At 59.9% G+C, this 21,113-nt stretch overlaps 1 protein-coding gene across 1 annotated transcript; it reads right to left on the reverse strand.

The window, feature by feature from the left end:
* Positions 1 to 1,384: 1,384 nt before the first annotated feature.
* Positions 1,385 to 20,395, reverse strand: LOC119035082 (cytochrome P450 26B1). Its single transcript, XM_037126328.2, has 6 exons — positions 19,122 to 20,395; positions 15,454 to 15,678; positions 6,724 to 6,999; positions 6,339 to 6,494; positions 5,112 to 5,396; positions 1,385 to 4,734 (listed from the first exon to the last, which is right to left on the reverse strand). Exons 1-6 carry the CDS (start codon positions 19,323 to 19,325, stop codon positions 4,342 to 4,344), a joined length of 1,539 nt encoding a protein of 512 aa, XP_036982223.2. The 5' UTR covers positions 19,326 to 20,395; the 3' UTR covers positions 1,385 to 4,341.
* Positions 20,396 to 21,113: the final 718 nt, after the last annotated feature.

Genomic DNA, 21,113 nt, shown 5'->3' on the forward strand with positions numbered 1-21,113 from the left:
TCCAGCAGGAGAGATGGAATTCACACTCTGAAAAACTACTACCTTCCGCTGGCACACTTCCCAGTGGAAGCTCTGGCTGTTCCACTGCTGCCTTTACCGCCCGGGAGACCTCGGTCTGAGGGAGCCCCTCGGAGCGGGCACGCGCTGGCGGGCCGCTGGTCTGCACTCGGAGGCTTTATCTTGCGGAGAATGGAGGACTCGCCGGTGCTCCTCTCCCTTCACCCAGGGGAGGGCAAGGCGAGGGGGCAGGGAGGGAAGGCCTGGGTGCTGTGGGGAGGGGGCGGATGCAGCGGAAAGACAGTAAGGGGCAAAGGACAGAGGGGCAGGGCCTGCTGAGTGTCCCTCCCTGGTGGCATTCTGTGGAAGACGTTGGCGTTTCCCTTCTGGGTGGCCGGGCCTGCGACCCGAGGTGTGTCTATGTTCAGAGAGAAATGCTGCAACCACAAAAAGGCCTTTCTCAGGCCAGGCTTTCCCCGCCCAGGCTGCGGGGAGGGGGCCGGGCATGGCAGAGGCCCGGACCAGCCTGGGCGCGGTGGGGCCAGGGCTCTGCCTCTCACTGCCGTGCCACCCCCGTCCTACCCGCAACCCCTTGGTGTCCCAAGTGCTGGACATCGTGACCTCTGCTGGTCTTGCTGTCACCCTCTGTGACAGGTTGCTGAGCAGCTTTTGCAGTTGCTAATCAGCAAAGATCACACAGTTTGTCATCAAATGGCCTTGGGCAGCCCTGCAACCTGTGCCCGCTCTACACCTGTTGCCCTTCAGTGTGCCTGTCCTCGGGCCCCAAGTCCTGAGAATCCCGCGCTGGAGGGGTCTGCCCACCTCTGTCTAACCCTCCCCCAGATGTATTTGATCAGGGAATCCGTTTGGTCCATGAAACAGCCTCTGAGAAGTGTCCATGTGACATGAGGCTGGGAGTCGGGGGGACTGAAATCTGCCCCTGAGTTCACCCCATGTCTGCGGACATCGGTACAAACACGACGGACGGAGGACAGGCCCTGAGCTGTTTGAGCTGCCAGTGCAGCATGGAGACACCTAGCCTAGCTGGCCATGGCCACACCCTGCTGGGGGGCTAGCTCCCGCCGCCCCACCCCCGACAGGCCTCTGGGGCTGGTGGCGGTCCAGTCACATCTTTCTGCCCCAGGGAACCTACTAGCCGAAGGGCACTGCCCTGACTTCTCTGTGCCCACGCCCAAGGACTGACAGGTTGGCCTCACGGGGCCAAGTGTGTCCAGGAGGAACTTCCTGCCTGGCGGGTAGGATTGAGAGCTGCCGGAGGGAACGTGGGTGGCGGGTGCCCTTCAGGGAGGCGGAGAAGGCAGACACCAGGGAGGCAAACGAGGGTGAGTCCCCACGGTTTATTATGGAAGCCTATAAAAGAGCCACATCGAGTACTTTCAAAATCACAAATGCACAACATTCATTTTTAATATGCAACATGGAATATTATATACAGATTAAGACCACACGACAGCAGAAACACTCACACGGCACCAGTTTCATATCAAAACAAAACACACGAGTGCTTTTTCAATATTAAAACAACTGTGATAAAAACATATTAATATTTTGAACCATGTTTACAATAGAGAAAAATTCATATTTTACTAAATAACAAATATTTAACAGCAAAAACTTTATACTAAATATCTATTTTGAATTATAACAAAAATAGTACTTATAATAGTTTATAAAGACAGACACAAAATTATAACATTTATGAAAAAAAGTTGTGTATAAAATAATATCATAGCAATCTGGGCAGGGTCGGGGCGGTGCCCAGAACACAAACGCCAGCGCCCAACATCGAAAGTGCTTCAGTCTGCAAGCCCAGGGCAGGGAAAATGCTGTGGGGTTCTGTCTTTTGAATGTCAAGTTATACTAGTTAGGAATGGTAAGTGTGAAGACACCACCCATCTAATGCTACGTCTATAAAACCTACACACAAACTCACAGCGGGACACACAGAGGACAGACGGGTGGCTTTCAACACTGGAAGCCTTCAGCCAGCCAGTCAAGAGCTTTCTTCATTCCCCTTATTGTTACCTTGAGACCCAGCAGGGCAAATGATCCTTCTCTCCTCCCTCACAGGAACCCTTCTCAGCCTTTCCTCTGCCCCTGCCAAGCCGAGTATCCCAAATGGAAGGGCAACTGAGGCCTCCCAGGACCCTCCAGCCCCCTGCCCCTCAGCAGGGGCAGGCCCAGTGCACTTCCTGTCTGAAGCTGCACTTATGTGTCCATAGTTACTGTCAAGAACGACTGGTTTGGGGTGGGCTGGGTTAGGGCGCATGAACCTTCCGGACAGCAGGCTGTTTTGTGGGGGACCAATTCTGGTGCACCTGCAGGTATTTTGCAAGCTCTGAAGAGTCTTAACACACCTTTGCTTGTTTTTGAGAATGTAGAGAGATTGAGAGATTTTACTAATTGTTTTAAATGTCTATTTTTGCCGAACAATATCTGTTCCATGTTTTTTACGGTGAAAAAGTAGGAAACACTTGAGAACGGGGCATTTTAGCACAGTCCGGGTGCAAAGCCATTCCTATACAGCCTACCTCCGGCTGGGCGCCAGCGGAGGTGACAGTGTGAGTGCTGTCTGTCCACTCAGCACCTTCAGAGGGAGTGCTGAGTGGTCACAGTGCTCACCCCTCAGAGGGACAGTCAGGGGGATCAACATACTACATCTTTTTGTGTGCTTTTGATTTTCTTGTAAAGGGGATTCACTGCTTTTATAATATCAAAAGCCAATAGAGAAACACAGAAAGCGAAGAAAAATCTGAAAACAGACAAAAATCAATGAAGACTCATCAAAGGCCTGAACCAGCCCCAGGGTGGGGCACCCCAAATAGCCTGCACTCCAAATGCTGATGGCAGAAGCTACTCTTTCCCGCCAGTCATCCCCGACTGGCCAACTTCCAAGCAAATCACTTCTGACAAATCGCACATACCTTCCTCAGCTCTTCCTGCAGCCTCCCAGCAGCTGCCTCGAGCCGGGCAGAGCCCGAGTCAGATGTGAGGAAGGGCTGCCGTCTACACTCACCTCCCCCGGCTTTCATCTCGTCCCTACCCACCCTGAGCTGGGCTAAGCAGACAGTGGCACAAGAGGTGGGAAGGGACTTCAAGGACACCTGTCCGAGGGAAAAGGGATAAAGGAAGGGACAGTGGAGGCCCTCACTCCCTGTCAGAAGAAAGAACCCGTATCCTCCCCCGTACTCACTAGCCGAGTGGGGGGCACTGGGGAGACCAGCGACCATGCAGGAGATGGTGGCAGCCTCCAAATCCCCGTGCTGACAGCAGGGAGGGAAGCAATGGGCCGTTTCCCATCTCCACCAGGGGACAAAGGCAGCGGCGCTGGATTTCGCCCCAGGAGTGCAGTTGAGGTTGAACCCACAGCAGGTCTGGAGCCTGGGGGAGCTGCTCAACCCTCCACCAGAGACGGGCTGGGTCACTCGCCGAAGCTGGTCCCAGGATGCTGGGACAGAGGCTAGGGGACAGGGGAGGTACAATTCCAGTCCCCAGTAACGCCAAGATGCGGTTACATCAGTGAATAAATAGGGGCCAAGGGCCCTGGGTGTGTGTGTAACAGTGGAGCAGGGTGGGCCCAAGGCCACCTGAAGTGAAGGTGGGGGCGTCAGTGCTGTGTGCACGCCCAGGCCACCAGAGAGGGTGCTGGGAGGACAGGGCCTGGATCTCCCTTGTCCCAGCACCAGAGGAAAGAAAAAGTAGCAGCAACAGGTAATTTCAAATGTCCAAACTGGCAACGGGGATGGGACCCCTGTAGGCTGGCCCGAGTCCCCACCCCCACCAAGGGTGATGCGTGCTCTGCATCAGGAGGTTGCTCCTCCATCCTGCCAACGCTGGGAGGGGAACCTGCCTCAGTCCGAGCAGAGGCAGGAGGGGGAGGGGTGCTGCAGGGGCCAACTCTTCCTTCCACCCCCCATGTCAACTACTTGACCTCAAACTACAAGGGTCCAAATGAAATGGGAGGGGAGGGACCAATCGGGAACATCATAAGCAAATGCTTCAGCGTGAGCTGACTGACGTTTAACACTGTAATGGGCATGAGGAGCCCCCGGCCATGCTCTGTCCCAGGAGCTAAGCTGGTGGAGACTGGAGAGAGACTGGGAGAAGCAGGAGCCAGGAGGGCCCCCATCAGTGCCCCAGAAAAACGGAGACCCTTTTGGCTTTGGGTAGGGTTTGCCAGGGAAAGAAAAATGGGAGGGCAAGGTATGGGGCTGCTTCTCCTTCCGCAGGCTCCAGCCCCTCCCACACACAGGTTTCTACCCTTAGTTGCCTCCCACCCCAGGGCCTGGCCGGGCTGAGGCGGGGGGTATGGGCCAGGCCCTGTTAGACTGTGGCACTCAGCATGGCCTCCGTCTCTGGCAGGATCTTGTTCTGGTTGGAGTCCAGGCCAAAAAACTTGACACTGAGGCCATCCACGGGGTGCAGGACAGGGACCAAGGTGATTCGGGGAAAGGTCCGGGTGGCCAGCTCAAAGCGGCTCGTGCTGGCCAGCTCCACCGCCAGCACCTTCAGGAACAGCTTGGCCAGGTGCTTGCCCAGGCAGGTCCGGACACCGCCGCCGAAAGGGAGGTAGTGGAATCGGCCGTCCTTGTCTTCGCTCCGAGCCTGACCGAAGCGGTCAGGGTCAAATACGTTCACGTCTTTGAACACAGGAGCTGTGTCATGAGTATCCCGGATGCTGTACATGACACTCCATCCTTTGGGGATCTGGAAACCCTGGAGACAGGATTGGAGGAAGGGGGTGGTGAGGGCCAGAGGACCGGAGAGGGCCCAGGACTGCCAGCCCCCCACCCAGATGTTCCTAGAGACACCCTACTGTGGTCCCCAGGCCTTGCCAGCAGCCCTCAACATGTTAGTCCAGTCTCTTATTTTACAGAGTGTCCACATGTAACTTCATACATGACACATGGACTGGCTTCATCTTACTCAGCATTTGGGAATGGGTCTTTCCCATTGGACTGAAAAACAGGGGTGTCTCCCCATCAGATGAGGTACCCTGGGGGAATTCTGGTGTTTCCCATCCGCAGCCCCCCACACCCAAGCCAGTGCTCCCATGGGCCCCTTGAGGCCTCGCCCCGAGGACCCAGCCTCACGTCGAGCTCGAAGGTCTGCAGGACGGTGCGGTAGCCGCCAGAAATGGGCGTGAAGAGGCGCATGACCTCCTTGATGACGCAGTCCAGGTAGTGCAGGCCGCTGAGGGTGTTGAGACGCAGCGTACCCTCGCAGGGGCAGCCGCCACTGTGCAGGAGGCCGTGGGCCCGCAGCTCCTCCCGAAGCTTCTCCAGCACAGCCGGGTGCTTCAGCAGCTGCATGATGAGCGACGTGCTGGCGCTGGCCGTGGTGGCGTAGGCAGCGAAGATCAGCTCCAGAGTCCCGTCCTGCAGCACAGAGAAGGGCACCGTTATGGATCAGCTCCATGGCAGGCCTGGCCTGGGGGCCACCTCACTCTGCCAGGGTCCCCCATGACCCTAGGGCCATCTAGCTGGGTCCTGCCTGCTTCCTTCAAACCTCTTGTCACTGTGGTATTTGGGCCACAGTGGACACAAGTCAGAGGGTCAGTGCCCTGACTGGGCAGCAGATGCAGCTGCCACAGCCAAGGGCAGAGGCACCGGCCTGCAAGTGTCCCGGGGCTGGGCCGTTTCTCACTCACTGCTGGATTCCAGAGCAGGGAGCCCCGGCAGCCTCATCAGTGCGGGTTGCTCACCGAAAAAGAAAAAATCCCAAGGAGCCAGGCACTACGTAGGTGAGTAGGGTTGGGGTTCAGGTCGCAACCCCAACCTTCTCATTCCCAGGAGGACATCAGGATTTGGGAGGCAGTGGGGCCTGGGGCCATACCCACAGGGACCTGGGATGGGACTGCAGTGAGAAAGTTGAGGGGACTCCTCCAGGACGCCCTGGGGAGCAAGACACCTGGGCCATGGGCGCCCCATGGAAAGGCCTCAGCAGGCCATCTCATGCTAAGCCCCGCATTTCACAAATGTGGATGCCAAGCTCAGAGAGCAGTGAAGGGACCTGGGTCCCTTCCTTGCCATGGTGAGTCAACCTTCTCATGAAATGGCAACCATCTGGGCTCCTTCTTGGCTCACCAGGAAAAAAACAGATAACTGTAGCTAGAAGAGGGGGAAGCAAAGATGGAGGGTGGGGAGTTGGCCGTCAGGCTCTGCTGGCGCCTGGCAAGTGTGTGGAGGGCAGAGTCTAAACCAGGACAAACCAATGGACCCCGTGTCAGGAACCAGGGAGGAGGGGCTGGCCCCATCCCCCCGGGGGGCAGCCCCAGTGTGGAGCACCAGGCACTCGTGCGGCCCCCCAGGCGCTCCCACCTTCAGCTCCTGCATGGTCATCTCCTTCCCGTGCTCCTTGCTGCTCTCAATGAGGATGTCCAGTGCGTCTGAGTAGTCCTTGCCCTGCGTGCACTGTAGTTTCTCCCGGATGGCCTTTTCCAGGCCCTTCTGCAGGGTCTGTCGTGCCTGAATGCCCTGTGGGGAGAAGGGCACCACCCGGTCACTCGAGAGGAAAGGCAGGACCAGCAAGGGCCTCCTCTCTCCCAAGGTGGGGCGGGGCAGGGGCTTCCTTCAGCCAGAGAGCACCAGGTGAAGCCTCCGCCCCACCCTCCTGCTGACGCTCCCCTCTGTGTGACTAGTCGCTCCTCCCTCAGGGTGGTCCATGAATGCCCACCTCCTCTCCTCTCAGGCCCTGGGCACTCACCCGCCGGTAGCCACTGAAGGGCAAGTCGACAGGCAGGGAGAACACGTTCTCCACAAACTGCTGGTAGACCCCGAAGAGGTGCCCGAGGTCCTCTTCGGGGATGCTGAAGCCCAGGAGGACGCGGATGGCCATGCGGAAGGTGAGCTTCTGTGCCTCCTGGTACACATTGATGGCCTCGGGGCGGCTGCTCCAGGCACGCAGCGTGTCCTGGATCACCAGCTGGATCTTGGGCAGGTAGCTCTCCAGAGCCTCGTGGCTGAAGATCTTGGAGAATATCTGGAGGGCGGAGAAGCGGGCAAGCTGGTCAGATGGGCTCGGGCTGCCCTCAAGGATCCCGGGGCCCTGGCTGAGGCAGAGGTCCCACGGCTGTGAGCAGGGAGAACTCCAGGTCCTCGCCCTGATGGAGCTCCTGCTCCCGTCTCCTAGACACTCACAGGGTGACCTGAGCTACCCGCTTCCGTCCTGACCCTCAGAAAAGCTTGTGCTCCAAACACCAGCAGAGCCCTACGGACTGGGCAGTCCAGCTGCCAACAGGTCTGTGGGTGACGTGGCTGTCCTTACCAGCTATGGGGACCACACAGAGAGGGCTGGGCAGGGCTGGGGGGATGCAGCCCTCCACTGCCGTGGCCCACCCCCGAATTCCCAGGCCATAGGGAGAAGTGCCCAGCAGGAGCAGAACAAAGGTGAGCAGACTGGATATGGAGAAGGAAGATAGCAGTAGGTGGCTCTTCTAGTCCACTAATGGGAGAACAAGAGAGACTGGGGCTAGACTGCAAGTAGGACTTCCTGAGACCCAAATGTGCTCTCACTCCCTGGGAACCATCTACTAGGTGAGGATCCTAAGGAGTTTGTTAACAGCTGCGCCATCAAAAAATGTCTTTAGTGTGGCCAGGTCTGGAAGCAGGAGGAAGGGGACAAGAATTTCCACCCCAAAAGATCACAAAGGTAAACAGAAGCCCTTTTAATTCCTTGCATCTTCCTGGTCCATTTCAAGTAGCCAGTGAGTCCCTGTTGCCCACTCCCCTGCTCTGAGACCTCCTGACCCCGCAGCAACCCCTCCTGCCCCTCTCGCCCACGTGCCCCAGCACCCACGCTGCTGCCCTGGTGTGTAGGAGAGGGGAGGGTGTTAGTTTATTTACTGATGGCCTGTGGGTCTCACTTGTAACCAACAACCCCTGGCCGCTCCCACCTCCGGAGTCTGGAGCAGAAGGGGGGGTACCCTCCCACCAGCACCAAGGGAAAGGAAGGTCATGGGGAAGGGAGGGCGAGGGGTAGCACAGGGGAAGGGGACGAATATTCCTCCAGCCCCTCCACCCTGCTCCATGCAAACCACACACACGCGCCCACCCTCCCCTCCTGCCCCCCAAACACAACCACCGCACAAACTGTAAATGTGAGAATTTCCCCTGCAGTCAGCTCGAGGAGGAAAAGGTAACATTTTCCTGGCCTCGGCCCTGCATGGCTAATGGGAGGGCTGGTTTGCAGAAATAACAGTGCTGGCCCTTCAGTGGCCCAGCCAGGCATTCACAATAGCACTTTCATTCCGAAATTCCCGGTGGGCAGAGGGAGGGAGGGAGGGAGGCCGCCGGTGAGGGGCAAAGAAGCCACACTGTTTGGGGCTGCTCCTGCTACTCGGGGACTGCTGAGAGGAAGAAGGATGATGGGAGGTGGCCAAAGGCAGCTTAGGCCTGGACCGGTCACTCACACCTTGCTCAGTTCAGGGTCCAGGGAATTTCCAGGGGGACTTCAGCTGCCACCTCCCTCCACGGGTGATGGATAAAGGCAGTGTTCTCAGCCCGCCACCCTGGTGTCCTTAGGATTCCAGTTTTAGCTCTTGGTCAAAAATTCTTACAGGTTAGGAGTGGGAGCCCTGTCCCCAGAACCCAACACCGGACAACTGAGGGGCCTTACAGAGCAGTAAAGGGCCCACAGAGCAAGCGGAGAGCAGTGTGTGGGAGCCCAGCAGGCTTATCATCAGGGAAGCAGAAAGATAACAGTGGCTACCAGGCCTGGGGTGGGGGGGGGGGCAGAAGCTGGAGGTGGGCAGAAGCAGGGACGGGGAGGCCACACCTGGCCCAGAGTCAGCCAGCCCAACGGAGACTGAAGGGTATTGCCATGGAGGGCAAGGGTTGGTCAGGACCCCCAGCACAAGGGAGACCTGAGCCCACAGGTGGGCATGTAGAGGGGGTCATAGGGTCAAGGCCACACTGACCAGAACTGGTCAAGTCCACGCCCGCTGGGCTCTAAGATGCAGTGAGGTGTGGGCAAGAATGGCTGGGTGCTCAGATACAGGAGTTTCAGCCCCAGTGACCAAGTCACCCACCAGCCTCAGTTTCCTCATCTATAAAAAGGTGAGGCCGAGCCAGGCCACCTCTTTCTCCTTTCAGTGTATACAGCACACAAACACCAGTGTCCTATGTCCCTAAGAAGATGCTGTATCCCCTCGAAGAAGCCTGGAAGCCGGCACTGCACCAGCTGCCTGGTAAGTGCCTGCCAGACCCCCCCTCACACACCCTACATGGGCTACGGTGGCCCCGGAGGAGCCACCTCAGGGTGACCAAAGGGGGAGCTCTTAGGGACCCCAGTGCAATCCCAGGAGTGGCCAGACTGGACCCACTGACAAGCCCTTCCCTGCCCTCCTGACCTAAAGGTTACATTCCCTGCGCCCTCTAGCGATAGCCACCTGAATAGCTCCTTCTAAAGCCCTGGGCCAAGAGCCAGGAGGGCAGGGAGGATGCAAGGAGCCGAGGGACTGAGCAGAGGAACTCCCAGGGTGGGTGGTCCACACCTCACCTCTAGATGGGAAGGGATCCTGAGCAAAGTAAGAAGCCGAAATGTCCCCAAGAAGCCCACCCACACCTTGGACCTGCAGGTCCCCCGCGGCTGGGGCTTCTCAAAAGAGAACTGCAGCCAGGAGCAAGGCTCTAATCTTGACCCCTCAGGAAATCTAACTGGGTGTTCTCTGGAGTCTCTTTTCACCTGGATGTCCCATGAGTCTCCTCAGAGCCCCCCCTGAAGAAGAAAACTACCCAAATGAGAAGCCAAATAAAGGCAGATTTGGGGCACTCCGGGACCAAGGTGCTTTGCTCAGAAGTCACCAGGCCCGTGCCCTGCCTCTGGCCCAGGAGAGAGCTTAAGCACTGGGGCCTCCCAGGCGCTGGGAGAACTCCAGGCCCTCATCCTTGGGTCTGTGCCCAGGGTTAACAGCTTGGGCACTTCCCGAAGTAGGGGCAGCCTAGAAACCACCGCCCACCACACAGGCCCGGAGGAGGCGGAGGTGCTGGGGGGGGGGCGAGGGAGGCTGCGCTGGGGCGGGCGGGGTCAGGATTCGGGCACGTGGGAAGGCGCCCTGTGGAGCCACTCAGTGAAGAGGGGAAAGATTCCTGTCCCCGGAGCCGCCTTCCCTGACCGCAGTAGTAACAGGAGCCAGGGCTGTTTTTGTTCCCCACTGGGGGCGTCCCTTGGAATTCCCAAAAGTGAGACAAGAATGCTGGACAAAGGTCATCGGGAAGCAGCCCTGGCCCAGGAAAAGCCCCGCAGAGGGAGCAGCAGGTACGGACTTTCCATCAGGGTTAGTGCTGGGGGAAATGAGAGCAGAGGGTCTGGGAGACCAGGGGACTCACAGGCACAGGCGGGGCAGCTTGGGCTCTTCCTGCCTTTAGGATGCGCAAGGAAACCGCCCCCTACCTGTGTTGGTTTCACCAACGGACACTCCTGGCTCAAGAGCCTAAATCTCTCTCCCCCGAATGGGAGATGATTCCACAATGAGGAGGGAAGGGAAGAGAGAGGGGACCACCAAGGGGCTTGTCCAGGCTCAAGTTCTCTATAATTGTTTTCACAAATCCTTCTCCCTCCCCCTCCCACACCCCCTGCTGCCCACCCAGCGGCCCTGGCTGGGGAGTCTTTCGCTGAGCACCCGCGGTCCTGCACACTGCTGACCTGGGCAGCCAGACAGCCTCCCCTTTTCTGCTGGCCATTGTGGATGGACAGACAGATGAGATGATTGGGCAGCCTCAGGAGCTGAAAGAGCCAGAGAGGGAACCCACTCCCTGGGCCAGTGACTCAGACTGGCAGGAATGGAAGCAGCTGCCCAGGAGGGTGGGGGCCTGGGCAGGCCACCCCGCCAAGCCACCGGAGCCGTGGCCTGCGGAGTGGAAAGGAGTGGAAAGAATAACAGAGGGCAGGCAGCCACCAAGGCAGCTGTCCGCACAGCACAGGGGTGACGCCAAGGTGTGTACTTTATACTCAAGTAAGAGGGAGGACAAGAGAGACGTCATCTTCCCAGCTGTCTGGCATTTCCAGTGGGCCTCGACTTCACCCTGGCCGCCTCCTGAGCCAGTCTCTACTTTGCGTCCCTGGTTGGGAGAGGCTGGCCCAGACCTCCCAGCCTGCGTGAGCCTCTCTGGGTTCCCCCGCCACCACCTGTAGAAACAGTACCTGTTCCCCACTGGCCTCCAGTTCTAACAGTCTCCCCCAACTTCCACACACAACAAAAGCACCGGGTGCAGGTGAGGAGGACAGTACTTGGCAGAGCCCTGGAATCCAAAAAACTTTGCCCATTCATTCTTCTTCCAGCCCTAGTAAAACCCCCTGAAAAAGCTGGGGACCAAAGAGGGAGAGCTGCCTAAGGTCACGGTCCAGGGCACGACTGGCCACGCCCACCAGATCTCTGAATGCCCTGCCTCCATTGCTCCTGGCCCAGTCAAGAGGCCGTCCGCCCATCCTGGGGGCTCTGAGCCCTGAGGGGGACCCTGTTGTCTGGCCCAAGTTTATTCTAAGGGCAAGGCCAGATGTCCTGGCTTGCTGTTTTCTTTCAGCATTTCTCAGCCCCAGGAGACACATCCCCAACCCCTGCTTTTCTGCCTCGGGAACCTGGAATGGATACATCAGTGGCGAAAGGGGCTCCTGGCCAAAGCAGATGCCAGCCAATCACTGTTCCACCACCACCAAGGCCACAGATGTCTCCCAAGGCTGGGAGAGTGAGCAAACACATCAGCATCTCAGGCTCAGACCCCTCCCCACCCTAAGAGAAGGACACAGAAAGAAGGAAAAAGGGTGGGGTGGTCCCCCTTCCACCCAACCCACCCTCCCACTGTGTGTCATGAGGGCTTACAGAGGGAGGCACCCATCCCAGGCGCCCTGGCGGCTGGCTGTGGGCTCCCTCCCCCACTGACCTTCAGAGACATCCGCTCCTGTCATCTGCCCCCTCAGTGGCCCCAGGCCCACCAGCTGGTGCTACAGTAACTTTCGGATGAAGGGCTTCAGCTGGGGGAACAAAGGTCTATGCCAGGGGCCCTCCCAGGAACAGGGCTGCCTGGCCATGCCACCAGCCTTCCCATTCAGTGCAGGTGGGAACTTCTGCCACAGCTGAGCCTGGTGGACATGACTGAAATCAGAGGCTATGCACCAGTCCAAAGGCCACCTACAGATAGCCCTGGCTGGCCTCCCTAGAATCCTGCAACCACAGGCCTCCTGGGTCTGCCCGCCTGCTGAAGCCTCTCCAGCCCAACATAAACCCCAGGATGCACAGGGTTTCTGAGGGGAGAGCAGTGATCCTGAGCCTATGCTCCATCCCCGCCCAGGATGGGGTCCAAAGGCCAGGTCAGGGAGCCATGGTTGGTGGGTCTCAATCCCTGCCTCCAAAGCCTGGGGAGCTCTTGCTCCACCTCAGCCTTGCACAGAAGTCCTTACAGCCAGGGATCTGGGTAGGAGGGGCAGGAGGACCACTCCTGGGTCTCCCTGGTCCATGGGTCCCAGGCCACTGGCTGAGGTGCCTCGAAGCATCTGGCCTCTTGGTGCAAAGAGGCCCAGTCCAGTCTCTCAAGGGAAATAGGAAATGTCTGATCCTGGTATGTGGGGCAGGCACAGAGGCCTCAAGAAGTACCCCCAACTTCTTCTCCATGTCTGACAATCTTCCCCTCCATCACCCTTACGAGACTCCACACACCCTTCCAGGACAGCACTCCAGCCTCTCTGCACTCGAAAAGAAAAGGGTTGGGGGTCCTTCTCCCAGCGCCACCCCGTGGGGAGGGGTAACAAAGGAAGTGGCACAGGGTTTGGTGGTAGCTGTGGAGACATAAGCCTGGCTTCTGGAGTGGACTCTTTTAGACTGGGCAAGACTTTCTAAACTTTCTCCCTGGCAACCCCCTCCTCTTGTCCCTAGACAACCAGGGCAGCCAGGGCAAACACCTGGATGCAGAGATGGCTGTGAGAAGCCCCTTCCCAGGACATTTGATCAGGCCCCCCAGAGAAGGGGTGGGTCACCAGCCCCAATGGAAACAGCGACGCTCCTAGTTCCCCTGCCAGCTGGGCCCCAGCACACCTGGGCCTCGAGTCCTGTGAACGCACCCTAACCAGGCCCAACTGCAGCACAGGCTGGGTAAGGCAGCGTGAGTGGCACTGGGCAGCCCCACCCCAGCCACATCGGTCCGGCAGATGGGCCATTCTCTCTAGGACCAGGATATGCTCCTGAGCACTCTCCTAAGGGCAAGGACCAAATGTCCTGCTCTTATGTTTGTCCCTAACCCAAGGACTTCAATTTAGTTCAGTAAACTTAAGTTCGTGGAACACCATTAGAGAGATTTGAAGGCAGGATCCTTTCACACAGATCACAGAGCAAACACACACCAGCACACATGAAGGGAGGGCCCTGGACCGCGGTTCAAGCCTGTGTCAGGATGAACTGTAAGTGTGCCGGCTGCGCCCTGTGCCCAGGGACCTAGAGGGCAAGTGTCCCCCAGCTGTGCCCCACTGGGGTCCTCGGTTTCTAGCCTCACCCCAGCGCTCCCTCCCCCTTCCCTGTGCATCTCTCTGACACAGATCATCTCTGCTATCTCCCTGCTCCTCTGCTCCTCCCAAACGAACAAGGTAGACCAAAACCCTGAGGCCTTTCCAGCAGGCCCTCCCTACCTGGAGGCCCAAAGCCAAGTCAGGAAGAGGGTGGGGGGAACCATAAGGCAAGAGCCTCACTCAGGGTCTGCACCCCCAGGATCTCACGCTCAGGTCTTGACCTAGCCTTCTTCTTCCCAGCAACCGCTCTTACCCTACCCGCTGACTTCTGGCAGCCCCAGGGTTGGCAGGACTGAGCACTGCTCTGCTAGGTGGCCCAGAAAGATTCCCTCCCATGGAGGAATGTGGAAGGCTCCTGCCTTTGCTTTGTCTCCTGATTTGGAGTCTCTCAACCTCTATGAGTCTCAATGTTCCCTTCTGTGAGAAGGAGAAAGTGACTACTTTCTTGTCAAAGCCTCTATAAAGATATAATGAGAAGCAATCACATTCTTTGGAGCTCGTTTCTGATCTCAGGCTCTCTCCTCATTCTTTGGTATGATCTTTCGGTGAAGTCACAAAGACTAAGGGGAAAAAAAAGTGGCCAGGATATTTGAAAAGCCCCCATTCCTGAGCCTATAAGCCCCCTTCCAGCCACTTCCCCAAATACCCCCATCTGCCCCCCCCCCGGCCCTGTTAGCTGCTTCCTGCTCCAGTGAGGCGGGTAAGGGAGACAATTTTAGGACCCCCTTTCCAGTCCCTGAATACAGGTTTTATTGGGAGGAGGGGCGTCGTGGTTATGCGCAGACCAGTCCACTCCATGCGGTTTTTCTTCCTTTTGTCTGCTACGGAGAACTACTCTTCACAGGCATCAAATACTATAAAATGGATTCCTTCGTTCCCAGAGAACACCTCAAGTGCAGGCTTCTGGCAGAAGGGGGCTGCCCACAGTAGCCCCCTCCCCTCTCCTGGGCTTTGCCACTCTTCCTACATATCGAAGGCTGCCTCTCAGTTTTCTTCAGGTTTCAAACCTGGGCGAGTCCTCTGACCCAATGGAAAAAATGGAACGAGGAGAGGTCCTGCAGTCTCCCCTCCACCCCTTTCTGGACGCTTTAAGCCCACAGGCCCGCTCCCCGCCCGCCCGCCTGCGGCTCAGCTTTCGGGTTACTGCAGTTCAAACAGCACGTGCCGCCGGCGCTCTGAGCCCCAGCGGCTGCCGCCGCTGAGGCTCAGCCCTAGGAGGGGGCGGGGAGGCTCGAGTCGTGCGCGCTGGCTCTCCTCATTCTCGCCTCTTCCAGGCGCTCGGGAAATCCACAGGATAAACACCCACTTTCTCTTCCTCTTTATGGGAGTGGGTAGGTGCGCTTTGATCCCCTGCCGCGCCGCGGCGGCTCTCCGACCCCTCGCCCTTCCCCCACCACCAGACCCCTGCGCACAGTGGTCCAAATTCACTTCACCCCTCTCAGACAGGGCCGTGCAACCGCTGCCCACAAGGTGCCCCCGGCCCCCCACGCCTACCCCGCGTCTCCATTAAAGCAACCTGTGGCAGGAAGGCCAGGTTTGATTTTAGACTGATCAGTCGGAATTCCGGGGGTGGGGTGGGGGTGGGGGAACATGGCAAAAAAGAAGCGCCATCCACCTTCCGCCCCCTTCTTTTTCCAGTTTTGGGGTGCATGGTGAGGACAGGCGTTAGAGGCCTCAAGTACCCTCCTGTCCATGCTCTCAAACAGTCACCCGTTGGACCGGCAGGGGGCCAGAATGAGGGCCGACCGGGAGGGGGCCTATGCAGGCCCTGGATCCGGGATCGCAGCCGTCTAGGCAGGGACCCTTCAGGACGCTGTGCAAGTGGGAGAAGAGATTCGGGTGGAGACGGCCCCAGGGCTCCAAGAACTCCTTACCCCAAGGGGGTGCACGGAAGGAGAGGGTCAGAGCACGGTTACTAGGCTCTAGGTCCAGAGCGCTTACCTTGCGCTTGTTGCGGTGGATGTCTCCGATGGAGTTGGCCACTGTGTTCGGGCCCAGCAGCATGCGCGTGCTGCGCGGCCATTCGGTGCTCACGAGGTGGTGCTCACCCATGAGGATCTTGCGGACGTTCTCCGCGCCTGTCACGCGGATCAGCGGCCGCCCCAGCAAGTGCGTCTTGAACACGTTGCCGTACTTCTCCCTCCGTGACGACTGGAAGCCCGAACCCTGCGGGAGCCACACAGGGGACCTCTCTCAGGGCACAGGTCTGCGACCTCCGGATGCGACTTTCCGGAGGCTCGGCCTCGAGGGCCCGCGGCGGAAGGGTGGAGGACACCACCCGGGGCACCAGTCCCCAGCCCCCACCCCACACACGAACACGCACGGAGGTTTTATTTTTCATAGCATGCACAAGAACCGAGAAGTAGGGCCCAGAGGGTAATTAACACAAGGAGGCGGGAGGCCCGGGGGCACCTCGCGAGAGGCTGTTTTTAAGGAACAACTTGCAGGAGGGAAAAGGTATCCAGGTCGGCGGGAGCCGAAGCTAGAGCTTGCGCCACCCTCCTTACCACCCCCAACTCCTCCGCCTCGCGCTCCAAAGCCTTGCGGAATAAATATTTCCAGGCTCCTGGCCACAGGCTGGCAGGACCCCTCGGGGTGGCCGCAGGCCAAAGAGTATTTATAGCGGTGCACGGTCGGTGCCCGTAGGCAGTCACTACAGATGGGGGCGAGGGTTTCCTCGGTTATCGAATGCGGACCTCCAAGGAACCCGGTGGACCGCTGCGGGCTCTAGTCAGTCACGATCTGGGAGCCGAGATTTCCCTAATGCAGTTGGCCCTGGAAATAACTGAGAAGTACTTTCGTCGCCGCCCTTAAGTTTGGAAGGGGAGGGCGAAGGAAGGAGCTTCCCGCGGGGCGGGGCCCGGCTGGGTAGAGCGGCCGTCGCAAGTAACCGGATCCCGGGCAGCCGCAGCGGCGGCTCCAGCCGGGGAGAGCTAGGCCCCGGCCCGGGCCCGGCGCGCGGAGGCGCAGGCTGGGCCGGCCCCGCCAGGGCACCGGAAACCGAGGGGACCTCCGAGAGGCGGGGGCAGGGGCGTCCCGCTCACCTTTGACGTAGGCGCTGGCTACCCCACCCCACATTAACCCTTCTCCTGCCGGGGCAGCACTGGGTGTGAAGGGGGAGAGGCGCCACCTGTGCGGCTGTCCGGCCCGCAGGCCAAGAGCAGTGCGAATGCGGGCTTCGGACCTCCCGGGTCCTGCCCCGCAAAGGGACAGCTCGTCTTCCCTCCTTCCCGGGCTAGTCCCGCTCCTCATTTTCCTTTCTTCCACGGAAAAGTATTCTCCGGCTAGATGTGCACACACCCAGGCACTGCCGAAAAGTGACCCTGCAGAACCCGGAGTACTAATCACTTTTCCACATGCGCCTCCGGCCCGGCGCGCGACAGGGAGCGAGCCTGGAGCGCCCGCGCCTCGGGGAGGGGGGCTGGGCCGCGGGGACGCCGCCCCGCTCCCAGGTTGGCGGGTCGGGGAGAACAACCCCCGCCCCGCCGCCGATCTAGACGGCGTCTCTACCCCTTTAAGAGAAATCTAGGAGCGGGTGGAGGTGCGACAAACGGGGAGGGGGGCTAAGGAGCGGGGTTCCCTCCCTCTGTCTGCAATACCCGTCTCGCTCGCTCAGTCTGACCCTCCGTCTCTCCTCTCCTTCTTTTCCTCTGTTTTTCTTTTCTTTCGACACAAAAGTTGGGCTGTGAATTTTCCGAGGTCGCCGCCGCCTCTCTCCCGCCCCCCCTCCCCGCCTCTGATCTGCCTAACTATAATTAAAGTGCGTTTTTTGTGGCATTAATAAAGAGTTATTTGTCCGCCGTTTCCACGGTCTTCACAAAGAGGACTTTCATAGGGGCGGCCGCTCGGGCCGCGAGTCCAATTTATACAAAAATGTTGTATTTTTAGCCCTGGGCTCTGTTTAGATGGCGCACGGTGGAAGCGGAGAGCCCTTGGAGGTCCCCCGTAAAATCTGATAAATGACTCCGAAAAAATAAAGCTGGATTCAGAAGGCTCCCGTTAACCCCTTCAGCGCCCCTCCGCACGCATCCCCCCCACCCCCATTTCCCTCCCACCCCAGAGTCTGGGGCCCCAAGGGCAAATGGATGGAGAGGCGTAGGCCTGCTTCCTCCTCCTCATCTTCCGCGCGGGTTGGACGCTGAGCCCCAAGGGCCCTTGTGGGATTCGGAGAAAAGGTCAGGGGGACACCGAGGGGGGGCAGAGAAAGGTCAGGAAACGGGGGGGGGGAGCGGTGACAGACCGCGGATTCCGCAGATTGGCTCTAACGAGGCAGGAGTCGGTGCCCATGTGAGTTATTTTATTTCCTAAATTCTCGGCCAAAAGCCTAGACCACCGCTGCAGTTAACCCTTTAAGTGTGGTGGTACCAGATAGGCTCTGGGGATTTCTTTACGGGCGGGGGGTTAAAGCGAACCCTACACAGTTACACGAAGAACCCCCCCCCCGCAAGAAATGGGCTGATTCTGGGACTCGAGATGACCTCAGGGCAGAGGAACCGCGCGTCCCCTTCCCCGCCTCGGATCCGATGACACTTGGCGCCCAGCGGGATGTAAGTGTGTGCGAGTGGATTGCACGCGTCTGTTAATTTCAAGCCAAGCTTTCGCACTTCCAAACCCACAGCTCTCGGCGTTCAGCGCCCGCCTCACCTCCGCCCGCCGGGGATGTCCGTTCCAGGACCTCCGTCGTTCTCCTAACCCTCCTCCGCGTCCGCCCGACAGACACCCGCGCACACGCGCGCACAACACACCTCTCGCGGTAAACTCGCGAAGATGCCCTCCCAAGAAAAAACCTGAGGTGTGTGAAGTTGCAAAAGCGGCTGTCTAGCACTCGACGTGTTTAATTCCAGGTTAACTTCCCTATTACCTACCTGGGTCGGGTCTCCGACTGGCCCAGCCCCATTCTCTCCAGCAGCGTTGGGTTGTTCGGCGTCCAACAACAAACGCATACGCCCTCTAAGGAACCCACACACGCCTTTCCTAAGCGTTCTCTCCCCTGCTACACTGTCCTCACCCAGTAAGTAAATAGACCCTTTTCCCCGAAAGCAGAGAACCCTCGGGTCTCGGGCTTCCCACTTTCCTTGGGTCACCTCCTTCCTCTCCCACCACAAAACACGCAGGCTTTCTCGGACCGTGGCCCAGGGCAGTTGTACCTGGCGCACCGACGACGCGGCGGGAACACAGCCCGGGGCTTAACTAGGCAGTTTTGGCTGCCATTGGCCCCCTCCTCCTCTTCCCGACTCAATGTTCGGGTCCCAATGGCACCGCCAAAGCCCTGGAAGCCGAAGGCGGCTGGGGCCTGCAGGGCAAAGGGACAGGCGACCCACACACCCCTGCCGAGTAGCCTGAGACTCAGAGTCCGTCTCCGGAGCCCTCCGAGGTCCTTGGACCTCGCTGATCGGTCCCTGGACTTGCGCGCCGCGCGCCAGTGGGTTCCGAACCACGCCGCAGGCGGACGGGGGAAGCCGGGGAGGCGCAGGGAGATAGGAGGGAAGGGGCGGGGCGGGGATCAGTGCCTCCAGGCTCCCGGCGCCCCCTGGCCGGCCCGCGGCAGCCTCTGCCCCGCGCTCGTCGCTAGCGGACCCGGGAGAGCAGCGGAGCGAGCGCGCCCTTACCTGTAGCAGCCAGTGGCCGGTCTCTCCGATGAGCGGGAAGCCCATGGAGCCCTTGGGGATGGGCAGCTTGCAGCTCTTGTCGCGAGTGGCAGCCCAGCGCAGCTGCCACAGCTGCTGCGACACGGCCAGCAGCAGCGTCACCGACACCAGGCACGCGGCGAGGGTGGCCAGCGCCGACACCAGCTCCAAGCCCTCAAAGAGCATGTTGGCGGCCGCTCGGGGGATTGGCTGTGCCGGCCGCGTCGGGGGAGGGGAGGGCCGGGCGACAAGGGACGCGAGCGGCGGGGGAGGGGAGACTGCGGCCGGGGGTCCTGGCACCTCCAGCCGAAACAGAAAAGAAGGAAGGGGGCCGAGGGAAGGGGAGTGGAGGCTTCGAGGGGAGCGGAGAGCGGGAGGAAAAAAAATGCCTAGAAGAGAGAGAGGAGACACGAGGCGACTCGGAGTGTAACTTTGTTTGTTTGTTTGTTTGTTTGTTCCCTTATAGCGGACTTAGGGGCTGCTCGAGGGGCGGTGAGATGAAGCCGTGAGTCAAGCCGGTGGACTAGCTCTCCCCGCAACCATCACACTCGGAAAACTTTGGAAAACTTTGTCCAGCGGGAGCCTCTCTTGTAAGCCCCTTCCCCTGCTCAGGAAAAAAAAAAAAAGGCGGGGAGGGGAAGAGAGGTAGCGGAAAGAAAGTGCGATGGACTGGTCAAAAGTTTCCCCCTCAAATTCCTAGGTGGAAAAAAAGGGGGAAGTACCCTGAATCCAAAAATTCCAACGAACCCAGGAACTTGGGGGGCCGCGGGGGAAGACTCCCCAGCCGAGGCGAGCGGAGAGGCCGGAGCCCAGCGTCCCGGGCTGCCCGGGGCGGCGCGCCTGAGCCCCCGAGCGGCCGCCGCACCCCCGCAGCGGGCCGAGCGGACGAGGCGGCGCGGCTGCCGGAGCGCGAGCGCGGAGCCGGCGGACCGCGGCCGGGATGGGACGCGGCCGGCGACAGAGCCCCGGGCGAGCGCTGGGGCGGCGGCGGCGGCGGCGGCGGGAGGGGTGAGGCGGGGTGGGGTTGGGGGAGGAGGTGAAAACCCGAGCTGGGCTATTGTATCAATTAAGAAAAGGCAGTCGGTCCCGGGACGCAGGCTCTCGGCTCTGGAGTTGCTGCTGGGGGAAGAAAGGGGGAAAAAGAAAAGGAAGGCGAAAGGAATGAAAGAGGGGGGAAAGCAGGAGGCAGGATTTCAGGGCTGGTGGTTTTAAAAGCTTCTCTCAATGTGAATTTGAGTCCAAAGCCAGGCGATGCGTGTGTTTATATAGAGGCGGGAGGCTCCGCCGTGGGCGCTCCGCCAGCCACCCCCCCTCCACGGCGCGCGCACAAAGCCGGAGGCGTGGTGAGAGGCCGGCGGCCCGAGCGTGTGAGCGCCCGCCGCCGCCCGCCCCGCCCCGGCCGCCCGCCGCCCGCGCCCGCGCCCGCCCGGGACCCACTTGTGGCCGCCGCAGGATCAAACTCAGTTCACCTCTCGCCTCCTCTTCCTTCTTGCCGGCGTCTCGCGGATCCCGGCACCTACAGACGGGCGAGATGACACACACACGCGCGCACGGTGCGCACTCACACTGTGCCCGCCTGGCTGCCCGGCCGCTTCCCTCCCCCTTTTCCTCCCTCCCGGGTCCTCGGCCCCCTCCTCCCACCCCGGGCAGTCCCGCGTGGGCCGTCCCCCGAGCAGCTGAGGACGCGGCCCGACCGCCCCTCGAGCGAAGGGCGCCAGAGCCCCCCGAACCGGTGCCCAGGGTCCCGAGCTCCTGTCCTGCGGAACCACGCCGGCTCCTTCCTCCAGGGACCCCTCCGCCCTCCCGTTCGCCACTCCCAGACCCTCCAGCCCGGCTCCGAACGAACGCCCCCGAACCTCAGAGCGCACGGTCTGCCTCTACTCCTCCCTCCGGGGTCGGGCTCTTACCCCACGAGCCCCCGATGTTCCCCTGTCCCCCTCCGCGTCCTGGGCTGCGGACGCTGCAGCCCCTCCT

Source organism: Artibeus jamaicensis, unplaced genomic scaffold, assembly GCF_021234435.1.
Source record: "Artibeus jamaicensis isolate MK-2021 breed Jamaican fruit bat unplaced genomic scaffold, CSHL_Jam_final contig_3174, whole genome shotgun sequence".
Taxonomy (NCBI): Eukaryota; Metazoa; Chordata; class Mammalia; order Chiroptera; family Phyllostomidae; genus Artibeus; species Artibeus jamaicensis.

Coding starts and splice junctions, on each gene's coding strand:
- LOC119035082 (XM_037126328.2), bottom strand. CDS start 19,325: ATGCTCTTTGAGGGCTTGGAGCTGGTGTCGGCGCTGGCCACCCTCGCC. Junction 5,397..6,338: donor TGACCATGCAGGAGCTGAAG/GTGGGAGCGCCT, acceptor TCTGTGCTGCAG/GACGGGACTCTGGAGCTGAT. Junction 4,735..5,111: donor TGCAGACCTTCGAGCTCGAC/GTGAGGCTGGGT, acceptor TCCTGTCTCCAG/GGTTTCCAGATCCCCAAAGG.